Source organism: Trachinotus anak, unplaced genomic scaffold, assembly GCF_046630095.1.
Source record: "Trachinotus anak isolate AG129_WGS33_773 ecotype Australia unplaced genomic scaffold, CSIRO_AGI_Tana_v1 ptg000016l, whole genome shotgun sequence".
In the NCBI taxonomy this organism is placed as follows: domain Eukaryota; kingdom Metazoa; phylum Chordata; class Actinopteri; order Carangiformes; family Carangidae; genus Trachinotus; species Trachinotus anak.
Window position 1 is genome coordinate 9,110,429 of NW_027273867.1, and position 27,814 is coordinate 9,138,242.

General features: G+C 42.1%; 1 protein-coding gene across 1 annotated transcript in view; it reads left to right on the forward strand.

The window, feature by feature from the left end:
• Window positions 1-27,814, forward strand: part of csmd2 (CUB and Sushi multiple domains 2) — a 229,383-nt gene that overhangs the window by 63,921 nt on the left and 137,648 nt on the right. Inside the window, exons 4-5 of the mRNA XM_071499949.1 lie at window positions 2,459-2,653; window positions 6,868-7,075. Of these exons, the coding sequence (XP_071356050.1) occupies window positions 2,459-2,653; window positions 6,868-7,075 (403 nt within the window). The remainder of the gene's footprint in view (window positions 1-2,458; window positions 2,654-6,867; window positions 7,076-27,814) is intronic.

Genomic DNA, 27,814 nt, shown 5'->3' on the forward strand with positions numbered 1-27,814 from the left:
CGTAACTGGTTTAAAATCCCCGTGAAACATGCAAGGTTTGGATTGTGTTAGCTGCGGAGAAGAGTTCTGACACATTTCTTTTTAAATCAAAAATTAATTTAAAGGAAATAAATGATTAAATGAAGATTGTTTTAATTTTTTTTTTAAATAAAAGTCCATTACCTACAAAGTCACCCTGCACACACAAACACACCTTTAATAAATGTATTTACATTCTCATTTTTCAATGACAAACCAAATCAAACACTCTACAATGCAAACTGTGTTTTATTATTATTATTATTATTATTATATAATTCGGTATTCTGTCAATCAAGGGTGCCATCTCTAATAGTGGCACTGACATTCTGTACTGGTGAGACAGGAGTATGCTGCCTTTGTTTTGATCTCTATCATCTGCAGACCTCTTACCACCCCTATCGATGGGCACAGACTGCCAAAATTAAAGCTTACTCTCTCTCACAGCTTCATAGCTAAGGCTACCTTTGTGAGGAGTACACACACACACTTACACACTCTCGAAATCAAGCTCTTAGAGGTCATGTTTGTTGTCTGACTGGACACAAACTGTTTGCAGTCTATTTATTTACCAGCCAGTTAATTCCACAGCTCAAGCTCGGGAATGCACTGTCGGGTAAAATGACTGATCCGTCCGTCCGACCTTGCAGTGAGGAGGCTTCAGCTTACTGGGCTAGAAAGAGCAAAAGATGAAAACAAACAAAATAATTTGTTTCTTTTTCAGACTGTCTATTAAGTCTGCATCCTAGTTTTTGTGTGACTCATGAAAATGAAAACCTAAAAAATACTACATTATATTACATTATATTTTCTCTCGAAAAATATAATTTCAAACATCTTACTGTGTCATTTAGTCTTGTGCTGTACTTATTCTTGTTCAACCTTATTTAATTTAATATAAATGAAAAATATTTCCCAAACTGACGGGGCTTGTTCTTGTTGAGAAAACATTTTCCTGTATGGCCAAAACAAGCTAATTTCCTTTGAAATGTTATCATCTCCCGTAATACATTATGGAGCTGGAGACATTGAGTGGTGTGGAAACGTGAGTGTACATTGAATGTGATGGTGAGGTGCCAGTGAGCTGTGTAGCTGTATCGGAGCCATTCTGTCCTCTCCGGAGTTCATTCCAGTCCTGTGGAGAGACTGAGTTTCATCCAAAGTCCAGCACATGGTCTGGCCAGCTCCCTCACCGTGTGGGAGTGTGTGACTGGGTGACTGGGACTGGAAGCTGGATGACAGGGTGTGTGTGTGTGTGTGTGTGTGTGTGTGTGTGTGTGTGTGTGTGTGTGTGTGGTTGGTTGTGTGTGTGTGTGTGTGTGTGTGTGTGTGTGTGTGTGGGAGGTCATGGCAGTTTTATTCGTACTCTGAGGATTTATTCCCACTACACACCTTTATATTGTGTCCAGTCCTCGGTAGGGTTAGCCGTGCTACTGCATGTCATCAGGGAAAACACAAGCTGCAATCACGTGTCGTTTATTGGAATATAACAGCTGAAGCAAGAGGTTCAGGAACCAGAGCCTGGCCGAACTTCCTTTGAACTTGATTTGCATAGTAACACACAATTAGACAAGGCTCTGTCAATACTGAGCACACTTATTTGCATGCAAGCACATGACAGGACAAGCGGTGATGGTCAACATGGCCTCCATGAGTGAATGAGCGACTGCAGTGGTTTTTTTCTGAGGCACTTTAGGGAGAAAAAAAAGGAAAATCAAAGTCTATTTCAGTGGATGTACAGTAAGTAAGTCATTGTTTGGGTCAGATACGTTGTTGTGTTGTGAGCAGATGGCTCTGTGTGTGTGCGTGTGTGTGTGTGTGTGTGTGTGTGTGTGTGTACGTACTTGTATTTGCTACATAGTAAAAAAAGTATTTTACTAACAGAGTGAGGACATTTTGGGAAAATGAGAACATTTTGGCCAGTCCTCACTTCTTGAGACACCTTCAAATCACATTTTGAGGGTTAAGACTTGGTTTTAGAGTTATGGTTAGAACTAGGTTTAGGTTAAGGTTAGGGTTAGGCACTCAGGTGTGATGGTTAAGGTTAGGGTAAGGGGCTAGGGAATGCATTATGTCAAGGAGTGTCCTCACAAAGATAGAAAATACAAGTGTGTGTGTGTGTGTGTGTGTGTGTGTGTGTGTGTGTGTGTGTGTGTGTGTGTGTGTGTGTGTGTGTGTGGGTGTGTGGGGTTATGTGTCACCAGACTCTTCTGTGCTTTCTCTCATTTTCTGGCTCTTGTCAGGATGCAGTGCCACAAACTGCCTCATTAATTGTCCTCTCCCTTCCCTTCAATCTCTCTCTCTATCTCTCTCTCTCTCTCTCTCTCTCTCTCTCTCTCTCTCGCGCTCTCTCTCTCGCGTGCGCTCTCTCTCTCTCTCTCTCTCTCTCTGTCTCTCTCTCTCTCTCTCTCTCTCTCTCTCTCTCTCTCTCTCTCTCCAGCTCTTCCCAGCTACACTTGTGGTAATCCTGGACAGCTGCTCAATGGCCACCAGCAGGGGTCCACGTTCAACATCGGCGACAAAATCCGCTACAGCTGCAGCCCAGGCTACGTGCTGGAGGGTCACACCACCTTATCCTGCCTCGCCACTTCAGCTGGTACTGCTGCTTGGGATTTCCCACTTCCCTACTGCAGAGGTATGTAGGAGGGACAACGGTCTTTAAGCTTAATCTTGAAATCCTTTGAATTATCTAATGATCATCTAATTCAAGTGGCTTTGTAGGAAAGTTTTATGACCCCCCCCTCCCCCTTGCTGACAGTAAGCTCAGACATATGGCCCTGATAATCAAATAAAATAATTTTGATAAATAATAAAAATGAAAACTTTGGTGAGATCATTAAGAGTTTATTTTACTATCAACTGTAAAGCTGGGTGTTAAAATGACTGAAGTGTCTGAAATAGCATGAAAATAAGTCGTCTTTCCATCATTTAAAAATGACATTTATTCCATTGCAACTGGAAACATATGAATTTATGCTGTCGATAACAAGATTGACCTTACTTTTGCAATGAAGACCAACCTTACTAGTCTAATACCCACCATTAGATAAACCCAGTCCTCCAGCCCACACACACACACATTTACACATGCCTTCACATGACCTGAAAAAGGTTTTCTGTGGTTATACTGATTTCTTATTTACCATGACAGGACCTCATGTGTTCCCTCTCAGTCAGGTGCTCGTGCCAGTTGTCCTTCCCTCACTGTTAGCAAGCACCCCTGCGGCAGCGACACCTGCCAGTGTGTGTTGTCTGACCCAACGTAACACAGTTCTTGAAAATAGTTCACTGTCGGCGAATGTGATCCCATTGTATATAAATTTTACAGGATATCGCTTTGAATAAAAGTGAATTCTTGGAACACACGCACATGTTATACACGTGCAGGTTAGCACGTCAGTGAGTGTCCGTTTACTGTCTTGTGTGTACGTGCGCGTGTGTGCCTGTGTGTCCGTGTGGCCAATGGTTTGTGTCAGTGTGCCCGCTGAGCAGAGCGCTGAGACACTGTGCCATCTGCAACCAGGCTGGGAGTCAGGAAGCCCACATAGGAGCACACATGGCTGGGCACCACGCGCCAGCACAGTCCCCACCCACCCAATCACATGCTGACACTTGCACATGCCTGCACTCTACATCTAAATATGAAAGTATCATGTGTATTTGTAATCTGTTCTTGGAAATTTCTTACATTTTAAGAACTTTGTCATCTCCCTTCCTCCTATGTTTTCTCCATAATCCACCAACCGTTTACTATTCAGACCCAAACTCAGCTCTTTTTTCATTCTCCACCTCTTTGACCACCTTCCTGGAAAAGAAGAAAATTGCTGCAGCACTTGTGGATGTGATTACACCACCTTTTCAGCAGAAATTACATGCTAACTGACAGTTCCCCTGTGTGATAAATTTAAGTCTCCCAGTGCCACATAAAAGTCAACATTTTACACCTGAGTGCTGCTTCATAATGCATAAGTGTATTGTTAATGTCACTTCAATTATAGAGCCTGCCCATATGTGAAAGAGCAGAAGTCGCGCTGTAGTTTTGGAGCGTTGGGAGAACATTTTGGCACCGTCGCCATTCTGGACTCAGGAGAGGCCGAGCGTGCCAGCACTGTCAGGACATAGATAATAACTAGCCATTGATACTGATGGCACGGATAATGTTCTACATTTCCTGTCTAATACTCATCAATTTGTTCTCTTACACCGTAACCTCAAAAACTACATCACATGTCATATCAGTAGACTTAGAGGTTTAACATCTCTTTTATGCTGCACCTTCACTCATTTCTCTGGAGAGAGCGAAAACAGTGATTTTTTTCTGCTGCATATGTTTCTAGAAAAAGGCTTATTGCTGACAAGTTCTAAATGTCACTGCATATACCTACAGCATCACACACACTGCTATTTATCTTTGGTGTGTGCACATGCTTTATTCTATCACAAAAGCACTGTGGTTTTTAGCGGTACTGTGTCACATTTAGTTTCCAAATATAGTTTTCTAGCTTTTGCTGTGTGCATACTTGGTGTATATATAATAATATACACATGTCTAATATATACATTTATTAGACATTAATGTTTTTCTAGCTTGCTTGAATTACCCATTCCTCCTCATATCTCGGGCACCAGGAATTGAAGCAACACCTTACACTTAATAATAAACCATGTCATCCTAAGTGACAGGCTGAAAATGTGTACTATTCAACCGTGGGAAGCATCCTGACATCTACAGTTGACTGAGGGAAAAACTGAATATGATTCTGCGCATCTCACATATTGAAGAGGTCAACAGTTTTTTGGTTTCATATTGTCCACGGTATAACCATCTTTTCTTTTCCATTGTGGTTGAGCACTTGCAGCGGCCAGCAGCAGGCGCAGAATGTGGAGAGAGTGAAGGTGAAGGGGAGAGTTAGGAGAGAGTCAGATACTTCCCTTCAAGTGTGAAGAAACTGTCTCGTGTAGAATATCAATGCACTTCCTCATCTTTTCTTCTGTCTGCCTTCTACTTCCTGTCACTCCCATTGCAACAATCACCTGTCACCCCTCTCGCTATCTCTCTCTTTCTTCATTGTCCACCCTCCCCCTGCACTTTTCTCTCGCCCATCCTCGCTTGTCACCTGTCATCCTCTTCATCCCTTTCTTCTCGCCCTTCTGTCGTGGTTTCCCCCCTATTCAAGTTCACACCTCACAGGTTTCCGCTCGTCCGTACACTCCCTTGCCCTCCCTCTGGGGGGTTGCTGTGGTGACAGGTAGGATGGATGATAGACAGGGCCTGGCACCACTGAGCTCCTCCTCCCCTCTTTGAAACACCCCACACAGCTAGCTGGCCGCCCACTAAAAACAGTAATGGTGTGGAAGTATCATTCAAAACTTCTTTCGATGTGTCCGCTACAGCACATACTGAAGTGATCAAGTATGTATTTCCACAAATTCCACACAGGAGTTGCAGTCCAGATATCACATAACAGGGTATTGTAGAAAGCTTCAATGAACATATCAGAAGCTGGGCAGGAAAATGATCCTGGCAAGACATTAAATACATCCTTTATTATTTAATGGTCTCCTTAAAGCAGTCTTGAGGAGGAAAGAGTTGCTTTGATTAACACAAATCTGAATTAATCAGAATTTAATCACTTCCCCACACGTTGCATTAGGTTGCATCACGCATCCTACCCTGCTCCCCGCTGACTGTAAAAACACCGTGGGACATTTTTAAATGCTATAACTGCCGTCTCTCTGGCCTATGGCGAAATTTTCAGACAAAGGAACAATATGCTGTAACTCGCTGCACATTTTCATGCCCCTGAAAATGCACTTTGGCTCATGGCAAGAAGATCATTTGTGGCCTGAAAAAAAAAAAACACCCCAATAAAACCAAATAAATAAAAATAGATTTTTGACTAAAGCGAAAAGGCGCACACAAAACTTCACCCCACAAAGTTTCCACTAAGTTAATCCTATGTGACACAGTTTGGAAGACTTTTCTTGTTGAGTCATTATGTTGGTGTCATCAGTATTATCAGTCATGAGCATCTCTGTCCTCACAGTGTTTTCCCACAGGGGTTTAGCAGGCTTAATTATAATTTAGCTTAACTGGTATCTGTCCAAACAGGTTATTCTATGTATGAAAATTAAAACAATAAAGCGTTATGACATTATATGTTTGCACTTTTACAACATCAGAAGGCCTCATTTAATTTTGCATCACAGAGTCAGCCTGTTACTTGTTTATGGGTCTTTTGCAACTGTTTTCTATCTATCTAAAGGTGTGTACTGTGGACTGCAGTTAGCTGGTCTCTAAAGCTGTGCACTCACTTTAAATGGAGTTCCCTGCTGGCTTGTGTTATGTCTTTCTAGCTTGATATATATTCCTAGCACGTGGAAAGCACCTCCTTGTATCTTTATCACAGAAATGGATCAGACAACAGCCAAGGACAAGTGTAAGAATCAGTCCAAAAGACAGACAGTGAAAAACTTTGTGTAGTCCTAGAACTGACAGCTCCTAAGAGCTTGACAGGTGAGTGTATGAGCATAAGAGTCTTCAAAAAGTTTCTCGAGGTGCTGCAGAAGGAGTGTTCACATAATCAATACCGTCTTGTGCCATTATGGTGCTGATTTTTAATAAGCTTACAATGGCCAACTCAGATTTTACTACTTTGTGGGTCAAACTTGACCTCTAGCTGCAGTGAAGCTGCAGTTTGTGTTTATTAGCCGTTTTACTACCTTCACTCTCCTGCTGTGTCCATTTGTCTGTACATCTTCAATTACCTCTGCACCACAGGTCCGTGATTATATTTGTCTATATTTCCCTCTTTTGCTAAGCCTTTTTCTCGACTGTGCTCCCTGCAGCGGATGATGGGTGTGGCGGCACACTGCGAGGCCAGAGCGGGGTGATCACCACTCCCAATTACCCTGCTGAGTACAACAACAACGCCGACTGCACCTGGACCGTGCTGGCCGAGCCAGGAGACACCATTGCCCTTGTTTTCTCTGACTTTCAGCTGGAGGACGACTATGACCTTCTGGAGGTCAGCGGCACCGAGGGCTCTTCACAGTGGTGAGTAGTCAGCCTGCACCATTTTGCCTGGGGAGTGAGCCGAGCTGGGGACTTTAAAGGTGGGGAGTCCACTGGTAGCTCCACCTGCCCACAGGCACTTTTTCAGATGAAGGAATGAGCTGGTTGAAGTATGGTTGGAAGTGGATGGGTGTTGGGTAGGTGCAGTGGAACTTGGGGTGACAAGGTCTGGACCATAGCTGACTGAGATGTCTCTTGGGAGCAGCAAAGGAACAAGCAACTGGTCGTATCTTTAATTGAAAAAAAGTGAAGTATGTGAGATGCAGTTCACACCTTTTTCCCCATTAGGGGGTGTATCATGTTGACTCCGGTTTTAAGGTTTAATTTGAACACTCAATCTTGGTCATTCACTTGATCTCTTACTCAGTCTCACACAAACACACATGCTCAGCTCTAATGATGAAGAGGTAGGATATCCTGGCGTCAGTGTGGGTCTCTCACCATCTGTGGCAGCTCCTCCTCTCACTGACAACTCTCTCAGCTCAGGAAGTAATTAGTGAGCTCGATTACCACCGCCAGCCGTATAGTGTCATTTTACCCACACTCACATGTAATCACACGTATACACACACACACACACACACACACACACAGACACACACACAGTAAAGCCCATATGGGCACAAATGGACATGCGCATGTAAGTATTCACACTTTCAGCCACACTTCCATATATTTGAGCTGGCACACTGAGAACTTGCACAAACAGATGCACTCTTTCACACTCTCTCTGCCACATTTGATACCACACATTTGATGCACCTGTTATTGCACCAATATAAAAAAATTAAAAATAAAAAATCCAGCAATCTTTCTTTATAAAAATGCAGGTTTAGTTTCAGGATCATGTGGGAGATTGGCAGCTCGGATAAACAAGAAAAGACAGAGGAGACTTTGAAGTTACAGCCACAGGCAGTTGGCTCGAAGGGACAAGGGGGTAGCACCGCCTGAGCTATTAAACACTTGAAACACACAGCCATACAGAGAGGAAGACAGAGGGATAGATGACCGTCGGTACGGCAGACAGGTTCAGAAAGAATATATGAGGAGTCATCTTAGAGTGAGATGGCCCCTGGAAACTTGTGTGTCTGTTTCACTCATTCACTCAGTAGTTAAGCAGTAACACTTCCCAAGAAGAACTTGATTGACTGTGAGTGGTCTTAAAACTGAGAACTGTGCCTTGTAGTCTGATATTAAAGTCTCTTTGAATCTCTGCTTGGCCAACTGAGGGTTCATCGCTTCCCACAGACAGCAGCCTGACTATGCTTCTTATGCACATTTTACGATGTCATCATCTCCTTGTCCCAGGCTTTGATTTGCTCTCTGTTGTCGTGAGGGGTGTCCAAATCTCTACTGAGTCTGTCATCTTTGTGGCGAGTGTTGCCCAGGGCGCCTGTGGTGGTGCACCTGCGGCATGGTGGCACTGTCTTAAAGAGCAAGGGAAAACAGTGAGGGGGGAGTGACTAGAAAGAAGGGAGAAGGGCTATTGGCAAGCAATGCAGAGCGCAAGTCACAGTTGATCATGCACATTGCAAGGAAAAGGCAGCACAGGGGATAGAGGGCACGGTGCAGACATGCTGGCTTGCCTCTATTGTTTCTTTTTTTTCTAGTCATGCTGGCTTAGGTTTTACCCACAGAGTGTCGACCTCAAAAGTGTTTGCGGTCTTGTCCCAAAACACAGAAACTTACCAGCCTTTTTTCACCACAATAACTTTATCGCTAAGGTGTCTAAGTAGCTGCGTATCTATAATTTTAGGGTGAGCGAGGAGCAGTGGGTGGGACAAATACGGGGTGGCAGGGTCAAACAGTGAGAATGAGCAGACACCAGAGGAGAGGAGTGGCCAGGAGGGCAGGACCTTTGGAGGCGAGGATGGACGTGGAAGTGGAGAACGAGATAGATGGGTGGAGGGATTACGACTCTCCAGCTGGTGGCTGATTAGAGAGGTCGGGTGGAGCGCTATGGTGGTGCTGACCTCAAGCACACATCCTCTCAGTGAATGGCTCAGTGAGTCCTCTGCTCTGTGGGGCCTGAAGGGGCCTGCGCTCTCTCTCCTTCTCTCATCATACAATTGGACTGGTCTGTGATTTAATCACGCTGGTTTGTACAGGGAAATGTTATGGTTCAGTTTAAAGTGCGTCTCCATTTCAGGTGTGAATTTGGGTTTTCAGTTCAACCTAGGATCAAAACTTTATCACATTAAGCTGGTTCGAGGAAATATGATGTAAACTTCATACCTGGCTTCTTGTTTTTTTTTCCTCTTGATTCTTATCTTCTTTCATTGCTTTTAAAGATCATATCTCTAATCTGAAGTTAGAAGACAAGAACTGGTTATACAGTTTGACCGATCAGTTAGGATGAAAGTGTAAGTGTGCTGTTATGATTTCAGAGCTATTGAGTGTATAGAGTTGGCATTCTACCATCTCACTGGTTACCTAATTCAATCTGTGGGGGAGTTCAAGGACTAGTATTGATTGATACCTGACAGACAGGTTGATTGGTCCATAGGAAAAGGGAGGCCAACGATCTGAGTCAAAACCATGCGTGCTTCATCGATCCACAACAGCTCCAGCCAAAACCGGTCAGTGGAAGTGGAAGAAAATGAAGCAGAATCAACACCATCAATCACCATCGGGAACATCACCCCTTTGCATATGTGAATCCGATCTTGCTCACTTGCGTTCTTGTTTACCATAGCATCCAGTGATTTGATTGGCGGCCCTGCAGAGTTGGCATTCTGAAAAGGCAGCAGGAAAAGACAGTCCTGAAGACTTGACTACAGGAACTGAAATGTGCATGTGGATTGAATGTGGCAGCTGGATGGGCTGGTAAAAAAAAATTAAAAAAAATACGGCAACTGAATTCCACCTCCCCTCGGCATTACCCTGACAGGACTGCTTGCCTGGTGTTGCTTGCCCAGGGGAACGCATTACTCTGCCATTACACTGTTTGCATCCACATTGATTTTCCTCCCCATCACCATCCACTTTGAGGCAATGTAAATAACGCCTGACGCTCACCAACTGCCAGATGCTCATTCGCCTGCTCACTACTAAGTGGAATTCACAGCTATTTGACTTGTAATGTTTTTTGGCATTCAATTGTTTTGCAAAGCACCATAATACATTTTCATCTACCAGCAGGACTCCCTTGAGATGTTGAAAGCAACTCCTGCAGCACCTTGGATACTGTAAATAGAGAGTATAAAGTGCCTGAATCTGGAGTTGAGAGCACTCTGAATATTGGCTTTACTCCTTTGGTTGAACAAAAAAAAATGCTTTCTGTTGAAAAAATTGCTGCATCACAGCTCAGTAATCCCACCATTTTACAGAAAGTGTTTCCAAACCAAACTTGTATCTTCACTAACTTTTGCAAATTCCCATGAGGGTTTTCTTGTCTTCTCTTTTTTTCCCCTTGCATCCATCGCTGACAACACAAAGCTCCCTGGGTAAATGCAGCTTATTTCTTCCTGTTTGGAGATCTGAGAGCCCAATGAGTTTTGATCCCTGGAGGTAGCCTCCCATCCTTTCTCCTCTCTCTTTTAACCCTTATACCCTGTGGACCTGAGACACTGACATTTCATGAAAAATATAGATTATCCCTGCAGTGCTGATATGTGTCAACTTGTCCCAACCCGTGGAGGGAGCACGTCTGTCTGCGTGCGAGAGTGTAACAGAAAGAGATAAAGAGTTGTTGGAGCAGAGTACAGAACACTGGATATATATTGATTGGCTGTTAGGTTGACTCACCTGAGAGTGAGTGAACAGCTTTTTAAGTCCAGGGGCTGTTTTCTCTTGCTTCCGAGGGGAGTTACAGCAATATGAGTGTGTTTCATTTTTGTGGAGATAAATGCCTCAACTTTTGTTTTTGTGTTTTCAAAGAGATTGGTAAAGTTTTTTTTTTCATGCTGGGCTCATGAGATGTTAAGTTTGGCGTTTACTGCAGCTAAAATTCAGTTTGAGTTTACCTCAGATGATCCATTTCCAGGTTTGTGTCCATGTGTACCATTTCCATACAACCATGACAGTCTGTATATTTACATTTGTGTGTAAATGTGTTTGTGTGCTTGCCAGCCACTGTTCACCATGGGGGTAACACACTCGTCCCATACTCTCTCCCAGCGGGACTCGGCAGCAAGCTGTTGGCTGCCAGTCATCTGCTTTCCTTTTAAGCATTTCCTGTAATAAAACAGTCAGAGTGAGTGATTGTGCAACATATCCTCTGACCATTGTTTGCCTGGCAGCTGAAGAATACGTGGTTGTCCACCTGTGATCCTCGAAGTCCCCTGCTTGGAAACGTAATTTAATGTATGTTCAGGCACAAAGGCAGTTATTTTGGGCGTATGAATACACAGTATTGGCAGCAGGGGTTCTTTGCATGGATGTGTTTTTAAATGGATACTGTGTTATAGTTGAGTGGGCGTATATTCTCAGTCTGAACGTTGAATACATTTTTTTTTATCCATTTCTCCTGCTGTGGCCTGTTTCTCACAACCCAGATTGGAAGGAAACGTTTCACTTTGGAGCTTTACCTGTAATTCAGTGCAGCATCACTAGTCTGGTCACGTCTGGGAGGGTCTGACGCTGACGCTCTCTCCTTCTCACTGTCTTTATCTCTCTGACTCAGTCCCTCTCTCTCTCTTCTCCTCTGCTCTGTGGGTGTCATAAAGCATCTCAGTGCATAGTTTGGTCTGATTGTCCTATGAAAGTCTACAGTCTTTCATTATACATTCTGTGGCCAGTTACATAAGTGGTGTTCTCATCATAAACTACATACAAATCATCCGAAACAAAACTAAACTATAAAGAATGAACAGTGTTTACAATGAATTCAGTAAAGTTTTCCAGATTTCGATGCAGCTGAAGGCATTCGTGCGGTGCATGTCAGAAGATTTGTTTTTGATTTGTGCACCGGTTACTGTTGACTCATGTGTTCCCCTAGCATTGCATGTCTGTTGCAATGGGGAGGATGTGCACACCCAAAAGCCCACAACTGCACTTCTCTAAACTTAACAATGGAGAGAGCTCATGCGGAGATAAACTTTGGTAAAGATGGAAATGTTTCACGGCTGATGTGAGGGATGGTAATGAAGCCCTGACGCACGTCAAGGATCGTCACGTCAAAGACAACAATAAAAAAAGAAAAAAAGAAAGAGCCCCCAGATCGTGCTGCGAGGGGGTTATATATACCAGCCACATCGATCACATCCTCTTATCTAGCTGCATCTAGATCCCTGCCTGGTTCTCTCTGTCTTACACAGTCTTCCTTTCATTTTCTTTCATCTTCAAACTCTCTATCTACTTCTTCTACTATTCTCAACCGTGCAGATGCTACATGTCTCGGTCAGATCTCTAAAAGGTGCAGACGCCACAGTTGAAAATGGACAATCTATAAATTGCAGATGTGTAGGACAGTATTGCACTGTATATTTGCTCCTGTGTCCACCAGTATAGAAGACAGTGATTCATTGTGTGATATTCCATTTAATTTATATCTGTAGTGATGAATGTATGGTTGAATTACCGGCACAGTATGTTGGGCGCTCCACTGGGCAGATTGTCTGTTCGTACATGCTGTATTTATTGTGAAATATAATGGGTTAACCTGAGGAAAGAATCTTTATAATTCACCTGATTATTCACTGATGTTCTGGAAAGAAACTTAGCATTATCTGTACAACCAGTTTTAATTTCAAAAGATCACAATGTCAGCTCTGCTGTCTTTTCTTTTCATTCTTCACTTCTTTTTCCTGCAGTGTCAGCTTTATACTTCGAAAACCATAGTTTGGCTTATCTGCCTGTGCTCAACCAGTGGATCAATAGCTTCCGTTGTCAGTCTCTCCACCATGGCCCCCTTAAAGTTTGTTTGTCTGAGTCAGGATTTATTAACAACAGCACTTGGTTGAGGGCTCAATCTGCAACCTGCCATCGATCAAAACTGCAGTCATGATGAACTTTGCGCCACCCGCCAAGAAATACTCCAGCGGAACATTATCTCCAACACCTGGTGCCGCGCTGCAGATTGGCTAACCGCTGCACTCCACACTTTGTTACTCACTCTGTCACATTGCTCACGCTAAGAGCTGGAGAGGAAAAGGGATTTGGAGTGCAGAGAGCAAGGTTAGCAAAAATGGGCCAAGCCTCTATCAACTTTCAAGGCTTTGCTTGTGTGTTTGTTTTTTTTTTTTTTCTCTCAAGGTGAGGCCTGTTTCAGCTATATTGTCACATATATAAAACACCACAGCAAACAAGGGGAGCATTCTATTCTTGATGATTATATATCATTAATTGTCATTGATTATCTGTGTTGTGTTGAGAAACAGCAGGTGAAGCAATTTACTCGACAATATTTAGTCTAACCTATAAACCAGCTCCCCTGAGGCAAGCAGCCTGGATAGCAATGTGACTGTGTAAGCATGTCTAGCCATGTGTTACCTCTACCCCCCGCCCTCCCATCCCACTGAGACCAGAGAACACGCAGAGGTTAGAGGTAATGGGCCAGATCACTGTGCACTGACTGGGTGTCTCTTTAGTTGTGTTTACTAAGCACTGCACCACTGGGATCCAATCTGTCGCTTTTAACAGTCCCACAGATGCACTAATGGCTTATGATTTGTACACAGAGACATATTTGAAGTTATGCACATTGGCGCCCTGGGCCTGCAAATGGATTGGAGGCTTTTTGGAGATGCACCATTTCACTTGTGCAAAAAAAAAAAAAGTGCCAACTTGTTATAAGTAAGTAATGTCCATATCTCAGTAGCTTTACTGTAGTACATTTATGACAATTAGAAAATATATTTATGAATAATCCTCTTATCCAAGTGTTGCCAGTGTTTTTCTCTTCTCTTTAATCTCCTAACTCTTAATTCTGCCCTTCAGGACATTGGAGCAGGGGATCTGTCTATCCTCTTTCCTTAATAGTGTCGTCTGTCTTCCTACTTACATTATTTGATTAATTATATTAAGAGATGAGATGTGGAGCTGTTGACACTGTAAGTGCAAGGATCAACATAGTCAAAACAAAAATTAATCTCTTGTTCCCCTACATCTTTCATCATCTGTCACTTTGGTGAAAACAATTGTTGTACATTCGTTTGTTCTGCAGCTTCCACTGATGCTTCATCCCAGTGCTCACTTTGATCCCCTTAATTCACTTCCTGGGTCAAGTGCTGCTAACCTAAAGAAGGATGCTTTGCTTCAGAGGCTGTTTTTGTTATGGTGTGATCAAAAGAGAATAGTGGCTGTATGGAAATTGGTTTTTGAACGCCTTGCTTGGACAACATCACCGTTTTCTGCCAGATTTTTGTGCCTTTAAGCTTCACATGACCGCGAGGCACGTCACACCAGTCGATTAATCAATCACTCTAATTAGCCAAGATAGAGCAATAGGAGGAGGGAGGACTGAGATTGAGAGGCTTAGAAGGATAGGAACATATGAAATCAATCGGCCAAAAGCACAGTGCACTCAGTGGTCTGTTGTAGAGGACACTGGGTACGGCAATTAGATTGTAAAAGCAGGGCAGTGAGGACAAGTACACGCTGCTCTTTAATTCACTGCATTACATCTGATTGTCTGATTGCGTGTGTGTGTGTGTGCTTGAAAGTATTGAGTCTGAAACTCTGATTTTAAGTCCTGTGGTAGACGAAACCTCTTGAACTGAAAAAGGACAGCAGTGAGCTCTTATTGGCCAAACCAGCCACAGGCCAGCACGCATCCGCAAATGTCTGTGATTACTGACTGAGTGACCCAGTGTTGTTTACTACACGATCAGGGAGTGTTTGCAGTGGATCGACAACAGTTATCAAATATTGACTGAGGTTTTTATTTGCTTCAACTGCAGAAGGTACCAGGCCTTTATCTGAGGCAGGCCTTTATTTCTAATTCCCTCTGTTTGATATGTATCAGCAGCAGCTCAGGTTGCATTGGTGAGGGTTGATTACATATATGAGACCAGTTCCAGAATACAGATGCAGTGTTCTCAGTGAATGACAGGCACACTGAGAAGGTTGGTAATGGACTCCTGATTGAGTGGCACTATCCATGGTGCTGAAAGGCGGACTTCATTTTGGCATGTTCAGTTAGCATTTAACTTTTGCTCTGCTGTGTATGATCACATTCCCGTGGGTTTGCATGAGGGTCAGACTGGGAAAGGAAGACTGGGAAAGAAAGCCGGTACCAGTGGTACCATCACACCCTGCGCACACCCATACAGTCCAGCCATACACCGGGGTTTTTACCTAGTCTTGTTTTGTTGAAGATGTTTGCTTGGAGTGACAGTCAAGTGTGGCATGGGCCTGTCAAAGAACCTGCTTCTTCACCTTAATTGTTGTACTAGCAACTGAGACATGGATTACAAACATTTCAAAGTATCATTTAAATTAAACTTTTCCAAAACAGAGACTAGTGAGGTTATTTCAACACATCACTTGTTTTTGTAATGATAAAAAACAAGATATATAGATAAAAATGAGACTAAATGACTTTTAAGGTGAATCTTTGTTTGCAGTGTGGCCATGCTGCAGTAACAGCAGAACATCTTGTCCCTGCGCATCCCCCGAGTGGACGGAGATGTCACAGTCTGATCTGGGTCACTGCTCAACCACAACACATCGCTATTCTCTGTCTCTGACCTCCCTTTTTCACAGAACAGCTTGCAAATATAACAACAAAGGGCACAAACACACCACATACACAGCCTCTGTCTTGACAGGTAATTTAACGTGACAACATCTGCCAAGGGCGTCAGATAATTCCCCCTCTTTCCAATGCAGATCAGCTTACTTTTGTTGAATCAAGCACCACTGTGCTTATACTAGTGGAAGGATCTGGTGTTTGCAGACATTGCCTCTTGTTTTTACTAAATCCCCGAAGCAACTGAAAACAAAGTAGAATTAACTCAAACCTGGCAGAATGAAAAAACGTGAAAAGTCTTCAGTCTTAACGGCTGAGTCATTCAGGACTCCTGGTAACGTAGACAATTAATGCAGTGGACAGAGAGACTGAATCATTCTCCCCTTTGAGGACCCATCACTCGCACAGTGGGGGGGTCCTCCTCTACATGCTTCGAAACTCATGATCATTCATAAAATATCCCTGAATTACAGGGTCACATTTGTGGCTGGTGATGAAAGAAGAAAAGAGGGATCAAAAGAGGAGGAGGGAACCTGCAAGGTGAAATAAAGCAAGGACGTGCTTGCTGGTTTGGAGCATAATATATCTTCATCTCCATCGAACAGCAGGACAGGTTGAGTGTGTGTATATGTGTGTGTGCGTCTGTACAGTCAGTATGTGTTTGCTTCTTATCTGGTGCCACTGTGTATGTGAAGAGTGGCGGTGAAACACCACTCCTCTTCCCATTCATCACACAGAGGCTGTCTTTTTTGTATGAGGTGACACTAGGCCAACCTGATTATATTTACAGAGGAACCTTTATGAACTCTGGTGAACGTGCCTTGACCGGCAATTACAGGCCACACAGCAGCGTGCCTCCATAAAAACTCTTCTCAACTGCATCAATAAACAAGGGGAGGCAGAGGGAGACAGGCAGTGCTGTCCCTCAGCGTAAAAAGCCTTAGCTGCAGTTTGCAAAATACAGAGAGGAAGTCAGTGTCTTGATTACAGTCTTTGTCAGCTGGTTTGTACAGTGGCCAAAATTTTACAATGATGTGTATTTCTAACATCTACATATACAATTCAACAAAATAATTAAGAAAAATGTGTCAATGTGTCAAAAATGTCACAAACCATAGTAACCTATAATAACTGCAAAATGTAATAACTTAATACATTACAGTACACAAGATATTACATTATGCTTTCAGCATTTTATTGCATTATAGGTAGACTGTTACAGTATGATTTTTTTAATGCATTTTCATAACATTGGTAGCAGTTGTTCCATGACTACTTTCTGCACAGGTGTTTTCATGGCTTAGTGAGAGATGTTTCTTTTATTTTGGAATTTCCAATTATACTCATTGAAGACAAGACTGTTGCTTCTTCAGGGGTTAAGTCAAAGCTAAAGTGATATAGTGGTTATTTGATCCATTAGACCCCCACCCCATCCCCACCCTCCCTCTGTAAGTGGGTTTTTGCTTGGTACAGATTTTTGGAGAGTGCCAGAGAGGTGTCAGCATCATATTGATCCCTCAGCACTGCAATCTTTCTTAATCCCACTTTCTTCACTGACAGAATGAGACAGAAGCAAAGACAGAGAGACAGGGAAAGAAACTTTTTATCTTGACAAAGCTTTAACATAATACGTCTGTGGTGACAGGACTTTTAACAAATTATTTGGATGTCTTGTAATTGTAGTAATCTAAAATGCTAAAGGTTATTCTGCTGTCGATCTCACATGGTTGCGAGGTTTTGGAATTTAAATGCTGAAACACACACACACACACACACACACACATATATCTGCCAAACATGCAGCTAGTGTACCTTGTAGCACAGGCTATCAGCGTTACCCCTCCACTAACATGTGCGCCTCATACCCTTCTGAGGCGTTGAGGCTGCCTGTTTGCCGCCCTTCCTGTTTTTTAATTAGATGGTTTGATTAGAGAACATTGACAAGAGGGGTGAAAAAAATAATTAAAATAGGGATTAGTCTGGTCAGGGGCTCATGTGGACAGAATTAACAGCTAGGGCTGCCTGGCTCTATCACTCACAGATCAGTGTTGCTAATATCACAGTGTTATTAGCTTCACTATCCTCCCCAACTGTGTGATAACGGAGGATTACGGAAGGTGCTGTGGCCAGTGAACCAGGAAAAAACTGTGTGATTTGTCTTAGCATGGCTAATTAGTGCGCTGTTTGCATGGATGAAATGGATCAGGGATGAAGCTGTTCCTTTGACAGTGGGCCAGTTTTGGAGGCTATATTGTAGCCTAATACAGAAACACACACATAAACATGCAGAGTTGTCGCTGTCTTGTGCACATACGTAAATAAATAGAAACAGGCATTAAATTAGATTGTTTACTTAGTCGGGATATAGAAGGGGAAGCAGAGTCGACGTGTCTGCAGGCCAACAATGAGATGTGTCCCCTGTTTGTTTGCTCGTACTGCTCTGTCATGTTAATTACTGTTGCTGACGTGCCCTGGGTCTAGGATACTGCATAATGGAGTGCTTTGTTTGATCTATTGGTTTGCATGGGTGCAGGTAAGTAGCACGTATTGTATATTTGACTTGCACTTTGGTGAGGAGCTGGGGGCTTCTCAACATGTTGCTTTTTCTGTTTTTTCCTCATGTAAACATATGAATCCTGTTTTCTAGAAATTGTTTAAGATTAAGAATAAATATGTTAGTGACAAGGAGGACATTTATAAAGTTAAAAATGGCCCGTATCTACCCACTCTTGTGATTCTGTGCTGCTGGTCTCAAGTTGAATTTCTTTTCAGCATCCGAATGCAGTTAAAAATGAAAAAGAAAAAATCACTGTTTAATGAGCAAACCTTGATGATGACGTTGGTTTATTAGCTGCAGTAGATAAATAATGCATTGTATGTAGGACAAGGATATCTCTGTGAAATATTATTGGCTGATTTTTGTGGTGCAGTTGAGAAATTACTGGGTCAGCATAAAGTGGTCTTGGTGCTCTTGCATTATATCCATTGTTTTCATAATTAGCCCCAGTAATGTCAGTGCAATTAGCTGCAGGCTGCCTTACCTGGGAGAAGAAACTTTTTGATCCCTTCGTATGGTTATGAATTCTCTTTGCAGTGTGAATTAAAATGAGGTCTGAGCTTAAATGTGCTTTCTCTGATAAAGCAGAAAAAGTTGTATTTTATTTGAAGAATATGTTTCTGGATAACCCTTGACTCAGGGAGCTGTGTTCTTTCTTTCTCGCTCTCCCCTTTTAGTTTGAGTTGCCTTTGCTTACACACTTGATCCTGTTAATAGAGCTTTAACTTTGAAGGGTATTTTTATGGTTTGTGTCGGAGGTGAAGAAAAGGCATATTTACCCCTTTTAATGAGCTATAAATAGCGCCATCAGAACGAGGCAGATAAATAGTATTGCTGAGGGATTATTCTGCCTTTTCTTTGGTGTGGAAGCCATAGGCAGGGAATTGGAGGGTTGGCTATAGGCTACACTGAAGCTAATACATTTAGTGCTTCTCCACCATCCTTCCTTTTCTTTCCTAGAGCTCGCTGACACCGTCTTTGTCCCTTACAGCATATACCATTCTCATTTTGGTTTTTTATCTTTCTCTACCTGTCATAACAACACCTCCCATCGCAGCACACCCTTTCCCAGGATCCTTAATTGGCCTCCTTGTTTGTATTTATCTGTTCATTCATGCTTTAAAAAGCTCTATAAATTGGCGGCCCAGTAGTCGAGTGGTTAGGGCGCGTACCATGTGTGAGCGCAAGACGCTCTTAGCAGGCAGTCACCGTTTCGACTCCCGATCAGTCTGACTCTTTCCTGCATGTCATTCCCCTCTCTCTACCCCCCTTCCTGTCAGTCTCCACTGATCTATCATAAAGGCACAAAAAGCCCCCCCCCCCCCAAAAAAAAAAAAAAGCTCTATAAATTGTGGCATCCACTAATTCTACCACCAAAATGCTCTCATGGTACTATATACTATAAAGATGTCAATTTATTTTGAAATGTTATTAATTGAAGTGAAAAGTTTCACCACTGATGTGCGATAAATACAACACATTTAAAGCCGCTCATTGGTGATTATTCGGCAGTGCTCTTCTGTTCCTTCATTCATTCCATGTTTTTCTTCCTCTGGCCTCTGTGCCATGTTCTTGATTCCAACCCTTGGCCTGGCTGTGGCTCAGGAAGCCCCACAGCAGATTAGCTCAGGCTTTAGCTGTGGTCCTGACATCAAAGGTGCAAGGAAAGAGGGAGGGAAACAGCAGAGGAGCAGAGACACAGGACAGCAAACGCTGGCACCCGATGTGAAAGGGGTGTGGGAACGACACAGTGCAAGACTGAGCAAGAGATGCAGAGGATGACGGACCACGGAAACAGCAGGCCAGCTGGAACTGGGAGACTGTTAAACATAAGCAAAAAATGAGCAGATAGATGGATAGAGAGGAAGTGAAGTAATAGGCACAGGGTATTCAGATCAGACCAAGGTCAAATAGTGTTTGTGCAGCTTCATTTCATGTCTTATTTATCTACTGCAGCTGCCAGATCAGATTGATTTCCTTCCACTAATGACACCAAATGAAAATTAGACAATGACAAGAATGTAATGCAAAGTTTGTTTTGTAAACTTTTCTTTTACCGTCTCACCCAAGTCCAGTCCTAGAGTGAACCCTAACCATTGTGTACCACAGGCAGATTTAAAGCAGAGTCTATCAATTATTAACATTCAGTACCCAGGTCTTGTGGGGTATACACAGTGGGATATAAATACTAAATGTACATTATTCCCAAGGGCCAAGCAATTGATGTTCCTTGTCAGAATTAAACTGGATTAGAGAAGATGAAACTTTCATGGTCCCATGGGGAAATCTGATGACTGTAGTAGGAGACATATATGATATATGATAATTGAGCAAATACATAATAGAAGATTGTATGATTACTGATATTACAATCATATATGCAAAGGTTAACAGCCAGTATTTGCACCACATGCTATGTAACTCTATTGATCTAAACTGAAAGTAATTTTACAACCTTCACTTTGATACTATAGAAATAATCACTGCACACACGTGGCACTGTTATCTAAAGGAAATGCGAACCTTACTGCTGAACTTCTTTAAATTCTGCACCATGCGGTGTCTAGCTGACAAGAGGTGGTTTAACCTTCTTATGTTTTTGAATCGCTTTGCTAGATGCATTTAAAATATTGTTCATGCAGTCTGTTTTTGTGTTCCCTCAGAGAACAAGTTAGATGCTAAAAGCTGCCAAGTGCCAGTTGCAACCTGCTACAAAGTTGGATTTTAATAATGTTGTATAATCTCATAATTTTAATGTTTCTTTACTGAAAAATAAACATTAAACAATGTGAAGGGAAAATAATTGTTACATAATAAGCTTATACCTGTGTATGTATTCTTGACTGTAAGCTAATGCTAATAACAGATTTGAGGATTTGAGGGAACACTCCCTATTACAACAGCTCCAAATAGCAGTAAAGCAATAATTTGCACACAATGTCAGTAAACAACACAGTGTGTTTTGCACGTCCCTGAAACTTTATTCCAAAGGCGTATGAGAGGAGGAGGTCCAGTGTGACCCCAGCTTTGTCATGCACAATACATTCTCATCCTTTCTGCCTCATCACCTCTTATAACCTCACTTTCCACTCCATGTTACAAGCTGCCTGTCTAAAAGAGCTCAAGTGCCATGGTCGATGTTCAAGTGGCTTCATTTGATTCATTTTTAAATGTGGCCAGGAAGGAGGCAGGAAATTGTCCTTTAATGCACAAGAAAGGAACATTTAAAAATAAAGAACACAGGCATAATAACAGTCATTACCCTTTATTTCTCGAAGGTTCCTGACCTCAGACCAAGAGCTACTTGTCTGTCACAAACTGGCTCAGTGAGGCGTCACAGTCTTATAGATATATATTTGTCTTTAATTGTCTTATTTAGTGTTAGTTCCTATGGGCAATGTTCATACCTGACATCTGCACAGCATTTGGCCAGATAGGATGGAAATAAACAGGAGTGCTGTGACAGTCACTGTTGCATTTGATTTAGACTGACAATATGGGTGTATTTTAAAGGCTTCAGAACATGTTGGTGTTTTCTAGATGCACAAGAGATGAATGTACCAAATTGCAATGCAATTTGGACGATTTGTATTTGGATTTGTTACTAGAATGTGTGAACCTGTCAGGTTAGCCGTTATAATGTTGGTTCAAACCCGGCCACTTGTTTCTGGAACTGTAGTACCTACTGGTCCTTACTGCTCTGTTTGCTGTGTGTCCACTGGTCGTCCCTCTGAGCCTAACACATGGGAGCTATTAAAGAGGGAAGACTGATAAAAAGTGAAGACTTCATTGAAACTTGAGCTCTGTTAGTTGTCACTGGATACGGGTAGTGGATGATAGTCACTCATAGCATTCACCCTTCCCTGAGGCGGCCCTCCCTCTGCCCACCCAGGCATGTGCTCACAGAAGTGGTGAATCTGAGGCTAATTATCAAGCACACACTGCTGCTCAGGGAGCTCTGTGGCAGATCCCAAGACAGAGGAAGTGTGAACATAAAGTCACACATACACAACCACAAAGACACACACACACATGAATGCAACCCATTGTACACACCTACACACACACACACACACAGACGAGATGTATTTTTAGTGGGAAGATATTTGGGGGTGCTCGTGGGCAGGGCATGAAAGTCACAGCATTTATTTAACTGTAGCTAATTGAGTCCAGTGGGATTGTTTGTTGTGATTGAGTTTTCTTTATGAGGTGAAGAAAGGGGGGAGGAGGAGAGAACTTAACTCGTAGATGCATATGTCTTATATAATGTTGTTCACAGCCACAGTGTGTTTCCACTTTCTCCCTCCATTCCAGTCCACAGGAAATATACAGTACTTCTTGTTACTATTATACACAATTCCAAATAAATTATCGTATTTGAATTTAACAGATTTCTGTAAAACAGCTTGATTTTGCCAAATGAGCATCATTGCTTTTATTTTTAACCTGAGAACACAAACTAAAATCCTGCTGTTAAAATACAATGTCTGTCAGTGGTGGTTAATGATGTGCTTTGGGTGGTACTTCTGCGATGTCATATCATTTAGAGATGTAACATTAGTCTTTTTTAGACAGTGCAGAGACTCATGTTTTGCTCAGAGTGATAAAATACCTTTGATTACCTTTGTTCAAACAAACAGGCTGGCACTGTCATGGTGTCTGGCTGTATAACCTTGTTTACAGACAAACTGTGTTCCTTGTTTGGCATCCTCACAATAGTAGAATGACTCGCAAGAAATTGCAGTTCCTGTGGGTTTAAAGAAAAGTATTATCTATTTCCACTTTTTTTCCAGCCAACAGCTTTGTACCTCGACTTGGTGTGAAGTGCTGGTATTTTACTGACAGATGTATTTGTAAGTCCGAGACAATAATTCATCTTTACAACTTCTGTGTTCTATTTGGGCAGTGTGTTTTGTCAGTACCAGAGTTCCTGTCAGAGTAGAACTGTCAGGAAAAGAAATGCCAATTAACCAGGAAAGATTCACTGGACTTCAGTATTTTTTCCATGTATCTCAAGGTAGAGAGGAGGGAAAATGCACTTGTCAGAGGCAAATCATTAATGCCCTGCTCTTGTTCATTATGCTGTAGTCAATCCAGGAAAGCGGAGCCAGGCAAGGCCTCTACTTCAGGGCCTCTTTCTCAGGATCGCAACATGCAACACTCCACCCTGTGCGACTGTGTTACCGCAGGCTCTCTGCCTGTCAGGGAAAGACTGATGCTGATTGACAGCAAACACAAGGTCTCAGTCACAGCTACTGTAATCACATTCACCATGGCAGGGCTGAGGCGTACAGTATTTGATGCCCTGATGGTCTCGAGGTATCAAATACATAAAATATGTTTTTTTATCACAATGCATTCTTGATATAGGGGAGTACATGCTGTACCATGTAGATGTGTCTACGGATGTCGCTCCTACAATTTTACAGTAATGTTGTGTTTTATAAATCTGATTTTATGACCTGATTCTTAAATAGCCAATAGATTTTTGTTTGTTATTACCACCATTTGGCCTGTTCATGAGACACCTGTAGTAAAGTCCCTGTGTCTTCACAGACAAAGCTGATCAGTGCCTAATTTCATTGCCATGCCTCAACATAGCTTACCTTCTGGCTGTCACTTAGGAGCTGGAAGCAAGAATAATAATAGTTCTTGATCTTAGTTTGCCTTTGCTTTCCCTTGACTCTCAGCTGTCAAGTTACTCACTAATAGACAAGTAGAGGCTATGTAGACATCTGCTCTTTCCTTTGCCACATACTAATGACTTGATCCTGTGAAAATAAATGCTAATAAAGACACTTCACACATAGTGCAGCAAGCATCCTCTGTGTGACTCATACCGTATAAGCTGATGGATACATTGCTGTAAAATTGGTTTTTATAATGGCACAATATATTATATTATAATTCCATTTTTTTATTTGCTGAATTATATATTAAAAACTGATTTAGTTCCTGTCAAAGCCACTCCATCCACACATCCACCCCCGCAACCTATTTGATTGCTCTTAAGTGCTTCCTGCTTGGGGCTCCGATATTAATGAGAGAGAAATTAACAACAGTGCTGCCATTGTCCTGTCATTAGGCTGCTCCTGTCCCAATTAACTGGTGTTGCTGCTGTCATTCTCATTATGGCGCCTTAGCATTTTGAATTGTGAAGTTGAAATGAATATCAATTACTGTGCACTTTGAGTAGAGCTATTTTGAGAGAGGCTAATAAAGTTTGTTTGTTGAGCCGATGAGTGCTGTGACGACTTAAAAGCTTGCGGCAAAATGAAATAGTCTGAGTGATGAGAATGGAAGTTGAGTGATGCGGTGCACAGCAAGCAGACAGCTATCACCAAACGCCAGTGTAAACAACTACAGCTGTACCTGCGCGTGCATGTCAACGTCTGCCTGTCTGTGCATTCAGTAAACAGGAGGGCGAGGTGTTTGTGCACATAAATTTAGCAGTAATAGTGGATTTTGTGGCTTTAAATAGCGATATGAGACAGATTTCATACAGATGCCTGGCAGGAGGGTTTGACTCACAGTTGTCATCAGTAGAGTCTGCTCTTATATCATACAACTTTGAATAACCATACTTATCCACTCAAGATGAAGCAGGCATGTCTTCCCCTCACTTTGAGGGTTTTCAGAGTGATTCTGCTTCTGTTTGTCTCTGTTGGCGTCTTTCCATTGACTCTGTTTGTATTTATGTTATATCTGTTATATTCTCCACTATCTGCTGTAGAAGTTGTGGTTCGTGGTCGCCTATGGAGTCTGGATAATTTTAGTCCAAGTTTAAAAATGTATTCTTTATTTTAATGAGCATGTTCTTATCAAAGAATGTATTATTTAGTTCAGTTTAAGGAGACAAGAATCTGCTTTGAAAACCTGGTGATTTATTCATCCAAGAGTGTTGCAATTTCAATGAGCTCTATAATAGAAACTACCATAAAAAGTACATTTAAAAAAAAACAAACTTTTTTTACACATTTTATGCTCAAATGTTATTTATTTTCTGTGTCAAGCTTTGTGACTTTGACTCACTGTCAGCTCTGTATTGTGAATCATAATAATGGTTAGCTGACTGTACCACTACATCCCTTGTTATTGAGTTCTCATAGAGGGAAGTTGTATTGTATGTGCTGCATACACGCCTATAACTGCTCCACTTTCTGAGGAGGAAATGTCAGCTACTGCAATCTGAATATTTTCTGTTGGGTGGAAAGAGGTCTGCAGCACCTTGGTGTGTGAGCGTCGAAACACAAGTGTTAGTGAGGGCCACAGAAGGTTGGTGTGGGTTGCTTGGAATAATGAAGCAGCTCTCGTCTATGTTTGAACAGCTGCTCTTATTGTGCTCTTCACCATCTTTGCTATTTCTGCTCAGAGTGGTGTGAACTTGGTTTTGATGTCACAGAAAAAAACCAAAAAAACAAACAAATCTCTTCCCTCCGGTGTTTCCCACTCTCGCACCTCTCACTTCACTCATTCTCCTCTATCATTTGTTCTGCCTGACACGCTCGCATCTGACTGGCAGACACGCTGCTGATTAATGTGTTCATAATCACCACCGAGACAGAGAAGGGTGATTAATACTAGTCATTTAACATTGTTAGAACCTCCGCTGAGATTGTTTTTCTGGGTGTGTTTGTGTGGCTTCCTGGCCCAGGTTTTTGTCCATGAATGACTGTGCTGATGTTCATGTGATTGTGTGTGTGTGAGCAGCACATGTCAAAGGAATGATTTATGTATTTCCGCTCTAATGACTCGAGGGTAATTGTTCTGAAATGAAAGCATGTTTACACCTTTTTGAGTGTCGCTGTATCAGCGGCTTACAGCCTTTGGGTGAAGATGGAATTCAAAGGTGAACAGTCAAAGGTGAACAGTCAAAGCTTCACGTCATGGTCTTTCAAAGACAGAACAGGATAGCACTTGTGTGTTGGCAGCAGCCAGGACTATGCTTTATGTCTGTATAGGCGTATAGTATATTTTTGTGAAAGGGTCTCCAGGGTCTTGCAGTCTAGTCAGTGGCCACACAGCCTAATGACATGGGCTATTAAGGTTTCATTAATCCACACAGTGAGGGAATGAGGATGGGAGATGATGTGTCTGCAGACATACTGCAACCACTGCAATGTCCTCCATGGACCCAGATTATATATATATATATATATATATATATATATATATATATATATACACCTTACAGTAGAGTGTATCTTTGTCAGTGACAGCGAAAGAGCAGTTCGTTTTCCTCTGAGATCGGCTAAAAGCATCAAAGTACATAGGCCCCATAGACACATGTACAGTGCACGTACACACGTGCATCCTAATTATTCTCATCATCATTATCATCATTATCATCTTCATCATCATCAGTAGAATATCAAACCAGTGACAAATATAAATGTCTGAAAATAAGCCCAGAGAGAAAATAGCCAAAGGGAAGCAGCCTCGCTTGCATTAAGTGCTTTTTTTTCCGATTCTTAACAGTAGTTTTAAACAGAAATGATCACAGTCAAGAATTGCTTTTTCAAATGACACACAGTTCAGCACATAAGTAGGATTTGATTTCCAGCAACATACATTAATTAAGAAAGATCAATGGGATATTTTCTTGCTCCTCTCAACTGTACACCATTTAAAGTGGATTCTGATACCACTTTTATGTTTTATATTATGTTTTGCCATGTCGCTAATGTGTGGTCAAGTGTTTTGAATTTATCTTTGAGCGAGTAATTTATCTTTTGAAAAAAAAAAAAAATAAGTGAGTGACAGTGAGAGGCAGTAAGGCTGACTTTGTATCATTTGATTTGATTTGATTTGCTTTAAATCACTGCATGGATGGAACTTCACACAACTTTTGTCAGCTGATCTGCGACTGACATAATCTTTGCCCAAGGCAAGTTTTTTTTTTTTTCCTGTTATCATTAGACTGGTGAAGATGAATAATATAAACAAGCAAATGACATGTACCAGAATATATTGCTAAGAGGCACAGTGACCCACAGTCTAAATGTTTTCCCTCTGAATCCTGTACATGCAATTACTATGAACTCATACAAAGCTATATTTAACCAGTTCAGAGCAGCAACAACAACTGTAATAGAGCCTGCACTGACTCACTCCACAGTGCCATCCATGGACAGAGACCTTTTATGATTGTATAGTTCTGCTTTTGCTGCACATGTCTGTGCTCATCATCTAAAAAACATGAAAGTGAAGGCTTTTTATAGCTGAGTGGTACAACATAATTCTTTACATTTAGACACCATCTGAGACCACTCTGCTCTGTTGCACTCACACACACACGCGCGCACACACACACACACACACATACACACACACACATACACACACACTATTACATTTCCTTGTGTTCTGTTTTGTCCATATAAACTCAGGTAGTTACTGGGTGCTTTCTATCATCTTTACCATAACACACACCTGCAGTGAGCGGAGACAGTGGATATATCACGGCTCGGGTGGGGGTGGGAGAGGGGGGTGAAAGGTCAGCGCTGACTCAGGAGGAAGCAGATGGAGAGTC